Genomic DNA, 13205 nt, shown 5'->3' on the forward strand with positions numbered 1-13205 from the left:
AAAAAAAAAAAAAAAAAAAAGAAAAAAAAAAGATATAAAACTCTCTTATGAAAGCTCATGGATTCTCTTTCTGCCAATAGCATTGTTTGCTATGGTAGCTTCTCAGATGTTCACCTTAATTTCATATTATAGACTGATGCATGCGGTCTTATATTAACATCAATAACTCTCTATTAGTATACTGATACTGCTGTATTCAGTGTCATGTCATCACAGTAAATTATATTTCATCATAAATAAAAATACAGAAAATATATTTTATCAAATTGAGTTTTGAGCTTTTAAAAATCATATCTAATCACCTTCAAATGTGAAAAATCTAGTAATTTGTAAAGGGTTTTCTTGTCACTAATATGAATTAATAATGCTATAACTTATTTCAAAAGCAATTATTTTTTAAAAATGGGACATATACCAATAAAGGTTACCATCAGCCAAATGCTTCTGGCATACCATGGCCAACTCTTCAGTGATATGTAAAGGTCACTTTAAGAAAAATCTGAATAAAAAATTACTCTCAAAAATATCTTGTCCATTAGAATTAGTTTACAAATGAAAAAAAGAATTAGTTTACAAATGGAAATCTAAATTTAATGAGATGAATTTAGGCCCTTGGATTAGAATCTCACAACCAGAAGAACAGTTTTAACAAGAATTCTTATGATATTGTTTTAACCATTGATTTGAAAAATTCTGTTGAAACAATATATGAAAAAAAAAACACTACAGAGGTAACAGATGTTGCATCTACAATTAAAAACTATTCCTTTTAAAAAGACACAAATACCAAGTATTCTACTTTTCCACCCCTAGAAATTCCATGATAAACCATAAATGGAGGAAAAAATGTCAAGGTTAAACTTGCATCTAACTATTGACTATGACACCCCTGGCAATAGCACTACGTGTAAGACAGTAAACTGCATACCGAAGAAAAATGACAAGAACTTGCAAGTATTTTTCCAGTAGAGCTTCAGTCAATTTGAAATAAGATACCCTAATTGTCTTATAAGTGATATTATTGAGCAGTTAGAATTGCTACAAAACCAGCGCTGAGATCGGATATATATTTACAGTGCCATGTGGTGAGTCCTTCAAGTTCAGCCACACCAGTGATTTTGATGCCACCACTACCGCCCTCATAGAAGCATGATCTTCTTCGGGCATATGGGGAGTGGTACCTTGATGATCAGATTGTGACAAGTGCTCTGAAACATCACTGAGACGAGCAGCTAGCTAAAAGAAAACAAAATGAGAACGGAGAATGCTTTTCTATAGACATCATTACTGTTTCACAATGATTGAACAATCTTAAAAAGAAAGAAAAGGAAGCTCCTTTATCCCAGATATCCTATAAGTTCAGAATTCAAAATATTATTTTTTCTACAGAAATATACAATGCATCAAAATGCATTTTCCTATTGAATCCTTAATGGGATTTTAGATGAGCAGGAGAGAGAATCCAGATGCTAAATGAAGGTGTCCATAACATCATATGAGATGGCTTTTGGGTTTGCGATACAGTCTGAGTTTCTTTGTTGTGAGCAGCTGTGCCAGGCCATTGAGAAACACCAGAAAGATGGTCATGGACATGACAATCACATAGTGGCTAATGCTGTAAAAGGAGAAAAACATGCAATCATCAGAGAAAAGAACACATGAGGAAGAGCACAAGATTCCTAAAAACGTTTTAAAACGGATATATCAATACATGGAATTACAAAGGTACCAATGATTTCAAAATAGAGGCCAAAATATTTTTTTTAACTCCAAACTTGTTATATGGTAATATGAGTACTGTATATACTTATTATTAACAATAATAAACTATATAATAAGATCAGATTATGATTTCCAACCTATATTAATGTACCTATTTCACTGACATAGTCTCAGAATTGCAAACTTGGGACTTAATGGGTTAATTTCTACTGGTGACAAAGTCACAGGAACTTGGTAATGTATACTGGACATTAATAATGCATACTGATTACATATTAATTTTAATTCCAATAACACAAACTACCATTATGCTAAAATAGTGATGAAGATATTTTGATATATCTGTAACAATTGTAATGTTATAAAAATGTCTGTTATATGTTATAAAAATTATATTATATAACATATAAAATAAAAAAATTTTATTATTTAAATTTATTATAAAAAATAACATATAAAATTAAAAAATTTTATATTACATAACATAATATAAAAATATATTATATAACATAATATAAAAATATATTATATAACATATAACAAAGATAAAATTTATATAACAGAAAAAAATTATTTATAACATATAACATATAAAATTTAGCAGTTCCTGTGACTTTGTCACCAGTATAAATTAACCCATTAAATCCCAAGTTTTCAATTCTGAGACTATTTCAGTGAAATAGGTGCATTAATATAGGTTGGAAATCATAATCTTATTATATAATTTATTATTGTTAATAATATTTTAATGAATATTATCACTAATAAATTCACTTATTACTTTTTGTAAAAGAATAAAACTCTAAGACCATAAATACTTATTTTGAAGTTACCATAAGTGATGTATTTGTTGCTCAATTTAAATTTTTTAGGTGTTCCATAAGTGGGACAATAGGACATCTGGGTTAAATTTCGAAAACTTGTAGAAAAACGAAAACGATTTTTTTCCCAATTCTTGAACCCTCTGGATTCTATCTTGAATCCCCAAAGATGTCCCTAGGTTAAGTATTCTGACGTTTTAGAGCATGCCATCTTATGCTCTGAAGTAAGTTTGGAAGTACTTTGTCAAAACTAATAGTCACTGTAAGTAAAATTTATAACACAAAAATCCCGTTATTATGTACAATTATAATGCACCAATAAAAAAAATGTGGGGAAAAAACCTTTTAAACTACCAGTCACTAAGAAAGAAAAACATTATCCAAGCTCAAGTTTTAGTCAAGAAATTTTAGCAAAGGGGAAACAGACACATCTCTTCATTAATCTCATAATCAAAAGCTATTATTATCTTCCAGACTATCAGAAAAAGAAGAGTGATACTATTAGAATTTCTTCATTCTTATCTATCAACAATAGCACATTCTGTTTTCCTTTTTAAGCACAGTACTTATACACCGCATAGAACATATTAAAAATTTTTCAAAGAATGGAAAGAAATGTAGGTTACAGATCTGACAAAGGTACAGTAGGGGGGAGAGGCTTCATGAAGTGACACTAGTACAGTACTGCCCATACTAAGCTAAGGTGTATATTGTAAAGTTATTTCTTTTCAATGCCTATCAGTTACATTTAACTATTTACCTTTACAATGGATTTGCATATATATATATATATATGTATGTATATATATATATTTTTTTTTAACACTGTTCAACAAAGAGAGGGGAACAATATTTTAGCAGGCCTACAACACAGCTAGTGAGGAAGGGATTCATATTTTCTTTCCCTTCTCTCATCTACCCCCAGCAAATGGGAGAATAGTTTCCTTCCTACTTTCCCAACCACTTCAACTTCATAGCTAAGCAGCCCCCAATGTGCCAAATTGCTGGTTTTAGGTCAGCTTTACCATGTTGTCATGTCTTTGCTCATTGGTAAGACTCTCAAGACCGAGAAAGAAGGGCTTTCTACTTCGTGCAATTTTTTTTTTTTAAGTAATGTTACAGTTTTTAAGAGCCTCCAATGGTAAAGTTTTAGTCTGACAAAACTGTCTTTGGAAAGGCTGAAGATCCTTATATAGAATTTCTCTAGGCTTACCCTGTAAAGTAAATATGAAACAAAAAAGGAAGAGCTGGAAAATGAAACAGCAAGGATTATAACCAGTTACATTAGAAATCTGGCTCTTGTCTAGGATAGACACCATACCCAAGAAGAAAACAATAAAATTAGATCCTTAATTGATGAACAAATATTAACACTAAAGGCAGTTTTTAAAAACTGTTGTTTTCACTATAAAAGTGATGTAATAGGTATTAGACATGAATTTTTCTACTTAAATTTATCTTAGTGTATGTGCATATTGTTTTTTTTTTTTTACCTAGAATGAATATGATTCGGATCTTATCTTCTATTTAATTAAATTACTGATAATTATTCAAAAATAAAAACAACTATAAGACTATTATTATCTAGATGTGCTGGGAATAAAATTATATAGAAATTTATTTTAACATAATACTTTGGAAAAACTCATGCCAAAATAAACAAGATCGTTAAAATTAAGTGAGCCATGCTGACATTTCATTACACAGAATTTGGTATGTTGGTAAATGGATCTTACTTTAAAAGTTTTCCAAAGCAAGGTAACTTAAGTTCATCAAGGCACATGGATGCTGGGAAAATGAGATGAAGTAGGTGTGCTATCCCCTACTCCTCCTGCTAAGTACAACTAAACATTTTGGACATTATATAAAACGAACACAAGAAGACTCCAAATGGCAGAAAGAAGGTGGCAGACTGGCTAGGGCTCCTAGAACCCATGGAATCCACCACTGTGGGTTTTCTTTTTGTCTCATATGTATCAGCTTGCAGAAAGTATAAGCCCTTGGGGTTGGGGCTGTGGCTCAGTGGTGGAGTGCCTGCCTTGCACCCATGAGGCACTGAGTTCGATCCTCAACACCACATAAAAACATAAATAAATAAAGATTAAAAAAAGAAAGAAAGAAAGTATAAGCCCTATGGAACTAGGAGCCATCAACTTTTATCTTTTTTCCCCATTGCATCTCTAAGGCCCTTTGGACATTCAATTGATGTCTATTATATGAAGAGGATAATTTGTAATTAAAATAAATAATAAAATATTCTTTTGTTTTCTATTACCTCAGCAGATTTAATAAATCAGACTTCCATAAAATAGTAGTCATAATCAAAATTAAATGTTTAAAAAAATTTAAAGAAACAAAAGAATCTCTAGTAAAATGAGTCTTATGAGATATTAAAACATGAAGTGAGGGCTGGGGTTATGGATCATCGGTAGAGTGCTCGCCTAGCACGTGCAAGGCCCTGGGTTCGATCCTCAGCACCACATAAAAATAAATAAAATAAAGGTATTGTGTCCAACTACAATTGAAAAATAAATATTTAAAAAAAACCATGAAGTGAAGTGTATTGCTGGTATTAGAATCATTACTTAGAACAATGGATGAGAACAGAAAGCCTTGTCACACTATAAGACAATAAGATAAAGGAATAACTGTGAAAACCCAAAACTGCTCTGACGGGACTCACTTTAAATTTGTAAGCAAGACTAGGATTTTTTTTTTTTTTTCTCATCAGTGGCAGAGAACTCTAAGGCTGACTTCATAATTACTACAGAAATCTTCAACTCTATTGTATCTCTCAGACCTAACAGGACATTTAAAATTTGTTGACCAGTTCCTGAGGTCAAAATCTTCAACTCAATAAACTGCCTAAAAAGTCACAATTTCGTGCTATAAAAATGTTTATTTCCCAGGCCGGGGACCTAAGTCTATATTCAAGTGGTGAGATGACTAAGTTAAGGGAGTACAAAGTGCTCATTAGAGAGCCTAAAAGATCAAATCCAGGAAAGCTCCATTTGATTTTGGAAACCAGGCAAGAAGGCTGGGATCTAGGTAAATGAAGAAAAGTACAAGGAATATAATGTAAAATACTACATTATGGAATGGATAAACAAAATATCAGCAAAATGGATCACTATTTAGCAAAGGAAAGGAACAAAGTATTGATATAAGCTACATTATAGATTAATGTCCCCCACCCCCCAATCATTACACAAAGTGAAAAAAATCAGGTGCTTATATAAATTGTCAAATCCCTGAGGACAGAAAATAGATCAGTGTGGATGGGTATATATATGTTTCAGTGGTAAAGCATGGGCTTCACATACAGGAGGCCCTGGGTTTAATTCCCAGCACTATGAAGGAAAAAGAGAGAAGGAGAGACAGAGGGAGGGGAAGATACAAGGCTGATTAGTGGTTGTCTAGGGCTGGGTATAGGAAAGGGGATAGATTGTAAACAGGTTCAAGGGAATGTTTTGGGTGATGAAAATGTTCAAAGACTAGATTACAGTGATGGTTGTATAACTCTAATAAACTGCTAAAAATTACTGAAATGATTTTAAAATCATTTGAGTAAGTCAAAACTTTAAACTGGATGAATTGATGGTATATAAATTATATCACAATAAAATTTCTAAGAGATAGAAAGAAAAAGCTACATGCCAGCAGATTTTTGTTCTGTTAAATTTTGTTACTATTTTAAGTAACAAAAAGGTCAAAATGTTATGACTATCTCTTTTAACAAAAATATTTTTTAAAACCAGTAAGTGACCCATTCTCAAATTTAATGAAAGTCTATCTATGGAAGGCATTCATACCACAGATCACTTATCTTCTTACAATGGCCTGAAATTACTGACTCTTGGCTCATTTAAACTAACATCATTGGCAGAAGACAGCTGTAAAGCTCATCAGCATCATGTCATTGAGCTGTTAAGGCATCCAGCTCGTGATATTTTGCATCAGTCAAGTCTTAGTGTCATCTAAGCATTAGCAGAGTTAAAGGAACATGAAGTCTCAACTTGAAATGAATTCAGCTGTTTCCACTCTCCCCCAACTACACAAACATCATTTAAGTCAGCAGTTCTCAAGGTGTAATATGTGATGGAAGAGAAGGACAGTGTACCAGTGGAGGGGCACATAGAACTGCCAGGCAGGTCTTTTTAGCCCACACAATAAGTGATATAAGCTTGACTATATTCTTCTCAGTCAGGGTGATGGGTTATAGAAGCAGGTCATATCTGTCAGATGTACTGCAGCAAAAAAAGGTTGAGAACCACTGATTTGAATATAGCTTGATATTTATTCAAAGAACAAAGACACTTCATTGTTCACTTATTAATTATATTTAGGACATTCAAGAATAATCGAACAGAATCATGAATTTTCATTATATCTAAAGAGAAATGATAAATACTTTAGCTGTCATTTGTATTTTAATAAGATATAACAATAGAGCATGTAGGAAACAATTAAAGACCAAATGAACACTGCTATCAAATCAAACTGCAGCTCAATCAAACTGATGATCCTGACTCTATTCACCTCACTACAAACACATTTAGAGCGTAAATTTAAATGTAGATTTTTATAGTTGTGAATATTACCTCACAGGAATTTTTCTCTAGTTTTAAAAATGCACTTTCAGTATGCCATATAAAAGGCAATACTCTGTAAAGTTTATGACCTGCAATAAATGAAGATAAAGTGTAAAGCTCAAAAGAAGAAAATACTAAATTAGCTCTGTCAGCTGAACACAACTTTATGGCCTGGGCAGGATATTTTTCACATGGTTGTTAAATGAATACCTGGATGCCACAGGTTCTCCAGAGGAAGGCTGCACTTAACCTGGGGCTTCAGCTGAATATATGGACTGCAGTGTATTCTCTTCAGAGTTCCAATTAAATTTTGGAAAAAATCTGCTCTGAAGACGCACTGTAAACAGAGAGTACTATACCTATAAATGGATACATTGTCTCATGTACTGGTAAGGTGTCTTTATTGTTAAAGAAAGTACTACTTATTGATTAACCAAAAATTAAAAGCGGAAGAATCTCAAAAGCATTGGAAATCTACTGCAGTCATTTCAACAACTCTATAAACATTCCAGACACATGCCAGGCTGCATTCACAGGGCTCCAACTCCTCTCTAAAATTCTGGGATAGATTCTCACCACTTCAGTATTCATAACACAATACAATACTGAGGATAAAAGGACAACATTCTATTCCTATGAATAACAGGCATGAAATGGCTGCAGTTATTAACTATATTACTAACAAAAAGGAGCTTGAAAATAAAATGTCACAAAGGGAAACCACTGCAGGAACACATCTCAAATAACCTTGGTTCCCACTAAGGGAACACTACCAGTAAGTTTAATAATAATGGGAGCAAGACAAGAAAAATCTCTGCTTTTCAAATATACTTTCACTTAGGAATAATTAGAAACCCCCAATCTTAAAAGCAACAGTCTCACAAATAAAAAGCAGAAAAAGTATGATAATGAAATTCTGACATGTGAACCCTATTAACTGGTGTTTTACTTTTTAATCTGGAAGTATATCTTCCCCCACTACCCAAGCCTTTTCCTGGCAATAAATTAGATGTTTATGAAAATGCATGAACCGCTCCTGCCATTAGACCAACACCACATGGTTCACTGAGGCAGAATATGCTATTAATGGTGTACAGGGTAAAAAGGAAAGATTTTAGGATTCTAACTTGCCAACAAGAGCAGGGGGGAGGGCTGGGGTTGTGGCTCAGTGGTACAGCACTTGCTTAGCATGTGTGAGGCACTGGGTTTGATTCTTAGCACCAAATAAAAATAAAGATCCACCAACAACAAGAGTAGGGGGAAACAAAACCAAAACCAAACAAAACCCTCACATTGAAGTATTTTTCAGGGACAATGCCATTTAGAAAGCCTAATTTCCCTAACTCGGATTTCATTTTGTCCCTTCAATCACATTCTCTTAAATTGGGCATTTTTTGGATGATACAATAAGAAGAAAAATAGAACTGGGAGATATTTCAATAGAATAATTTATATAGTTTAGTCCAAAGCCCTTACCCTGATGAACAGAACTGTGATCTGTGGTTCTTTACTGTATCTGCCTTCAAGAAGTTTTTGAGAACAAGCACCTATGATATGATATGATAATGAGATTTTGACATGTGAACCCTATTATATGGTGTTTTACTTTTTAATCTGGAAGCTAGATCTGGGAGTTAGATCCCTGAGGATAAAGCACTAAGGATGAAGCACTGAGAATGAGATAAACTAGGCTCTACCATTAACAGGTTTGCCCTTTATCCTCTTCCCATCCATTTTGGGCCTTTATTATTGTATAGACAAGGCCATCCTAGGTAAACCAGGGAATATGATCACCATATGTATAGTGCAGTTACCATTATTTTTAAAAAAAGAACATACACACATAAGATACTTTGATAGCATATTGTGCTCTGTATGCCATTAGTTAACTATGGAATATTTTAATGTGTATACATAATTTACTTAGAATACTAAAACATGGAGTTAACATCCATGTTTATGACTAGTACTGCAGAGAGGAGGGTCATCAAAACATTTTCAGTCTACATGTGCTAATATGCCATTCTGTTTCACTTGGTTTGGATGATGCTCACTATTTTATGCCTTGTATTTTCTCTTTTTGCTATATTTTATGCTCTGATGAATGTTTTATTTCCATAATGACTACATAAAAGAATGCAAGGAATAGGGTGGAAGTGTCACACACATGCCAGGAAGAATGTCATGCTAGATGTTAAATGCAAGTTTTGCAACAGCTCTTTTAAAAATGTATCAAGCAAACACACGTAACAAAAGCAAAATTAATAAATTGTACATCAAAATGAAAAACTTGTGAATCAAAGAATATAATAAATGAGTAAAAAGTCAACTACAGAATGGAAGGAAACATTTGCAAATAATATCTGATAAGGAGTTAATATCCAGAATATATAAAAAATTCCTAAAACTTAACAACAAAAAACGACTAACCCAAATTGAAAATGGGAAAGTGACTTGTGTAGACATTTCCCTAAAGAAGATATACAGATGTCCAACAGGCATATGAAAAGATGCTCAATAGGAGGAGTTATAGTAGTCAAATTCACAGAAGCAGAAAGTAGAATGGTGGTTGCCAGGTGCTGGGAAGAGAAAAATGAGGAGTTGTTTAATGAGCATATAGTTTCAGTTATGCAAGATGAAATGGAAATGGAAATCTGTTGTACAACTGTTATGGTTTAGATGTGGTGTCCCCGAGAAGCTCACATGTGAGATAACGCAACAAGGTTTGGAGGAGAAATGATTGGATTACAGCCCTAGCCTAATCAGTGAGTTGATCCCTGACAGGATTAACTAAAGTGGTAGGGTGTGGCTGGAGGAGGTGGGAATTGGGGCGTGACTTTGGTGTACATATTTGTACCTGGAAAGTGGAGTCAGTCTTTCTGCTTCTTGATCACCATGATGTGAGCTGCTTCCCTCTGCCACACCCTCTGCCATGATGTTCAGTCTCATCTTGAGCCCCAAGAAATGGAGCCAGCCTTCTCTGGACTAAGGCCTCTGAAACTGTGAGCCCTAAAATAAACTTTTCCTCCTTAGAGTTGTTCTGGTTAGATCCTTTAGTCACAGCAGCAAAAAAGCTGACTAATATATTTTCTCTTTGAAGACAGGACTTATACTCTGTACTTTAAACAAAGGTCTCTGGCCAACTTTTCTCACCTAAGATAACCTCATTCTTGGCTCACTTCCTCCTAAACAATATTTCTTTCTCCTTTACTTCCAAATTTACATTATTCAAAACTTTCTAGGGGCTGGGGATGTGGCTCAAGCAGTAGCGCGCTCTCCTGGCATGCGTGCGGCCCGGGTTTGATCCTCAGCACCACATACCAACAAAGATGTTGTGTCCGCCAAGAACTAAAAAATAAATATTAAAAATTCTCTCTCTCTCTCTCCTCTCTCACTCTCTCTTTAAAAAAAAAAAAAAACAACTTTCCAGTTAATAATTCCTTTGCAACAATAACAAATATAAGATTAGATACAAAGCCACTTTTTTAAAAAGAATTAATTAGATTACAATATATAGTCTTTGGGAAATTCTCTGTATGTAGAAGCAATGAAGGGCAGTTGGAACACTAGAACCTCAGTTACAGAAGTTTTACCTTTAACACCAATTGAACAACCGGGTATAATGGCATACACCTATAATCCCAGCCACTTGGAAGGCTGAGGCAGAAGGATCTCAAGTTCAAGGCCAGCCTTGAAACTTGGTGAGAACCTGTCTCAAAATAAAAAAATAAAAATAAAAATAAAGAAAGAAGAAGAAAAAAGAAAAATCCAGCTAAAATTTTTCAAGACCTGTGACATGAGCAAGTCAAAATCTCCATAGGGCCAACGTCCTCACCTGTCAAGTGGAGAGAGTAAATATATCTAATGTGAAAGATAATATCTATCTCACTGTCTTGTGATGAGGATGATATGAAATAATGTGTTGGAACATATTATAAATGGTATAGCACAAAACATTTTTGGCAGAGGTGTGACTGATGGCCATCCTTTGACTGACATCCTGGACTCCTACTCAAGTTGAGCTTCTGTCTTTGCCTTTTGCCTAATATAAATTGATTCTCTTGTCTCTGAACTTCCATTGTCATGCCTTTTCAGGACTTATATCTCGAACACCCAACTGTTGGGTATATGGATTCTGCAAGCACAACTTTACTCTTATCTTGAGGGCAGTTCTCTGTCTAATCTGTGAACAATCTTCCTCCACTTGGGTCCCATATATTACCTCCAATTAAGATCAATGAAACTAGTGACATTCACTCCTTCCACCTATAATTTTCTTCATGCTCATTAGTAATAAGAAATGAAAATAACATCTCCCTCATAGAAAGGTGGGAAGGTACACTCATGTGAACACTGCCCTATATTTCTTTCCCTTTCTAATTAAGCTTGAAAAGAATGATCTAAACTTAAAATTCTACTTCCTGACTTCCAATTCCATTTGTGACTTTTCCCTTTAATTTTTAGTGGAGTTGTACATGCAGTACCAAAAAAGCAATATAATGGAGAAAGATTTATAACGAAAAGTAACAATCTCTCCTTCCTTTTCACCCACTTCTCAGAGCATCCACTCTACTTCTTTTTTGGAACATCTGCTAGTTTTCTCCCTAACATGAATTAGTATCTTTATGTTGCTGTTTATTGAGCATCAATTTAAAGCATTATTTACAAGGAAAGAGGAGGATTCCTGCCCTCCTACTCATTTCAATTTTAGATACTTATCTTAGTTCTTCTGTTTTTCTTTATACATCAATTTTGAGGTATAATTTACATAAGAGAAAATGGAATTATTTGAAGCATCCAGTTAGCTGAGTACTGACAAATGGCATACCCATGTAACCATCATTACTGTCAAGATATAGAACATTTTTAGTCCCATAAAATCTCCCAATGAGCCTCCCCTTTAAAAAAAATTTAGTTGTAGATGGACACAATACCTTTATTTTATTTATTTTTTAGGTGGTGCTGAGGATTGAACTCAGTGCCTCACACATGCTAGGTAAGCACTCTACCACCAAGCCACAACCCCAGCCTCCATAAGCCCTTTTGTAGTCAAGTCTACCCTTGCCCCAGCCCCAGAAACTACCATTCAGTTTTCAGTGACTACAGATTAGTTTTGTTTATTCTAGACTTTTTTTTTCTTGGTGGGGGGGATTAAACCCAGAGGGTTTAACAACTGAGCCACACCCCCACCTCTTTTTTCTATTTTATTTATAGAAACAGGGTCTTGCTGAGTTGCTTTTAGGGTCTAGGTTGTTAAGGCTAAATTTGAACTCAGGGTCCTCCTGCCTCAGCCTCTTGAGCCACTGGGATTATAGGTATGTGCCACCACACCTAGACTATTCTAGAATTTTTTTTTTGGAGGGGTACTGGGGATTGAACCCAGGGGTGCTTAACCACTGAGCCACATCACCCCTTTTTTTCTGTCTTACTAAATATACCTCTGACTTCTAACACTTATTAGTTATATAAAAATTGCAATGCGTAGGGCTGGGGATGTGGCTCAGCGGTAGAGCACTCGCCTTGCACGTGCAAGACCCTGGGTTCAATCCTCAGCACTACATAAAAATAAATAAATAAAATAAAGGTATTATGTCCAACCTCAACAAAAAAAATAAATATATAAAAAATTTTTACAATGTATAGCCTTAAGCAACTTAGTGAAATCCTGTCTCATAATAAAAAATAAAAGAAGGGCTAGGGATGTGGCTCAGTGGTTAAGCATCCCTGAATTCAATCCCTCATAACCCCCCAAATACAATGTGTATACAAATATATGTGTGTGTATATATACATGTGTGTGTGTGTATGTACTTTATCTTTCCTAAAGCACTCCTCATATATAATCTCATTTTAATGTTATCACCAAATTTTCTCCTTTTGCTGTCATCAGTAAAGGAAGTAAAGTAAAGTCTAGCAAGATTAAGTGATTTGTTCTTAGTCACAAAATCAAGGTTAGAGGTGAAAGATAGCTAGGTTTCAAGATGAGCTAGAAGTACTTGATAGAAATAAGGTTGGGAATGTAGCTCAGTGGAATAGAGTGCTCACCTATCACGGTAAGACCAAAAAAAAA

General features: G+C 34.2%; 1 protein-coding gene across 3 annotated transcripts in view; it reads right to left on the reverse strand.

The window, feature by feature from the left end:
* Positions 1–761: 761 nt before the first annotated feature.
* Positions 762–13205, reverse strand: part of PIGN (phosphatidylinositol glycan anchor biosynthesis class N) — a 127428-nt gene continuing 114984 nt past the window's right edge. For all 3 annotated transcript variants that reach the window (XM_081263670.1, XM_081263669.1, XM_081263668.1), the window contains one exon: positions 762–1615. In XM_081263670.1, the coding sequence (XP_081119796.1) occupies positions 1492–1615 (124 nt within the window). In that variant the 3' untranslated portion in view covers positions 762–1491. The remainder of the gene's footprint in view (positions 1616–13205) is intronic.

This window comes from Spermophilus citellus (genome assembly GCF_964194105.1).
Source record: "Spermophilus citellus genome assembly, chromosome: 12".
Lineage (NCBI taxonomy): Eukaryota > Metazoa > Chordata > Mammalia > Rodentia > Sciuridae > Spermophilus > Spermophilus citellus.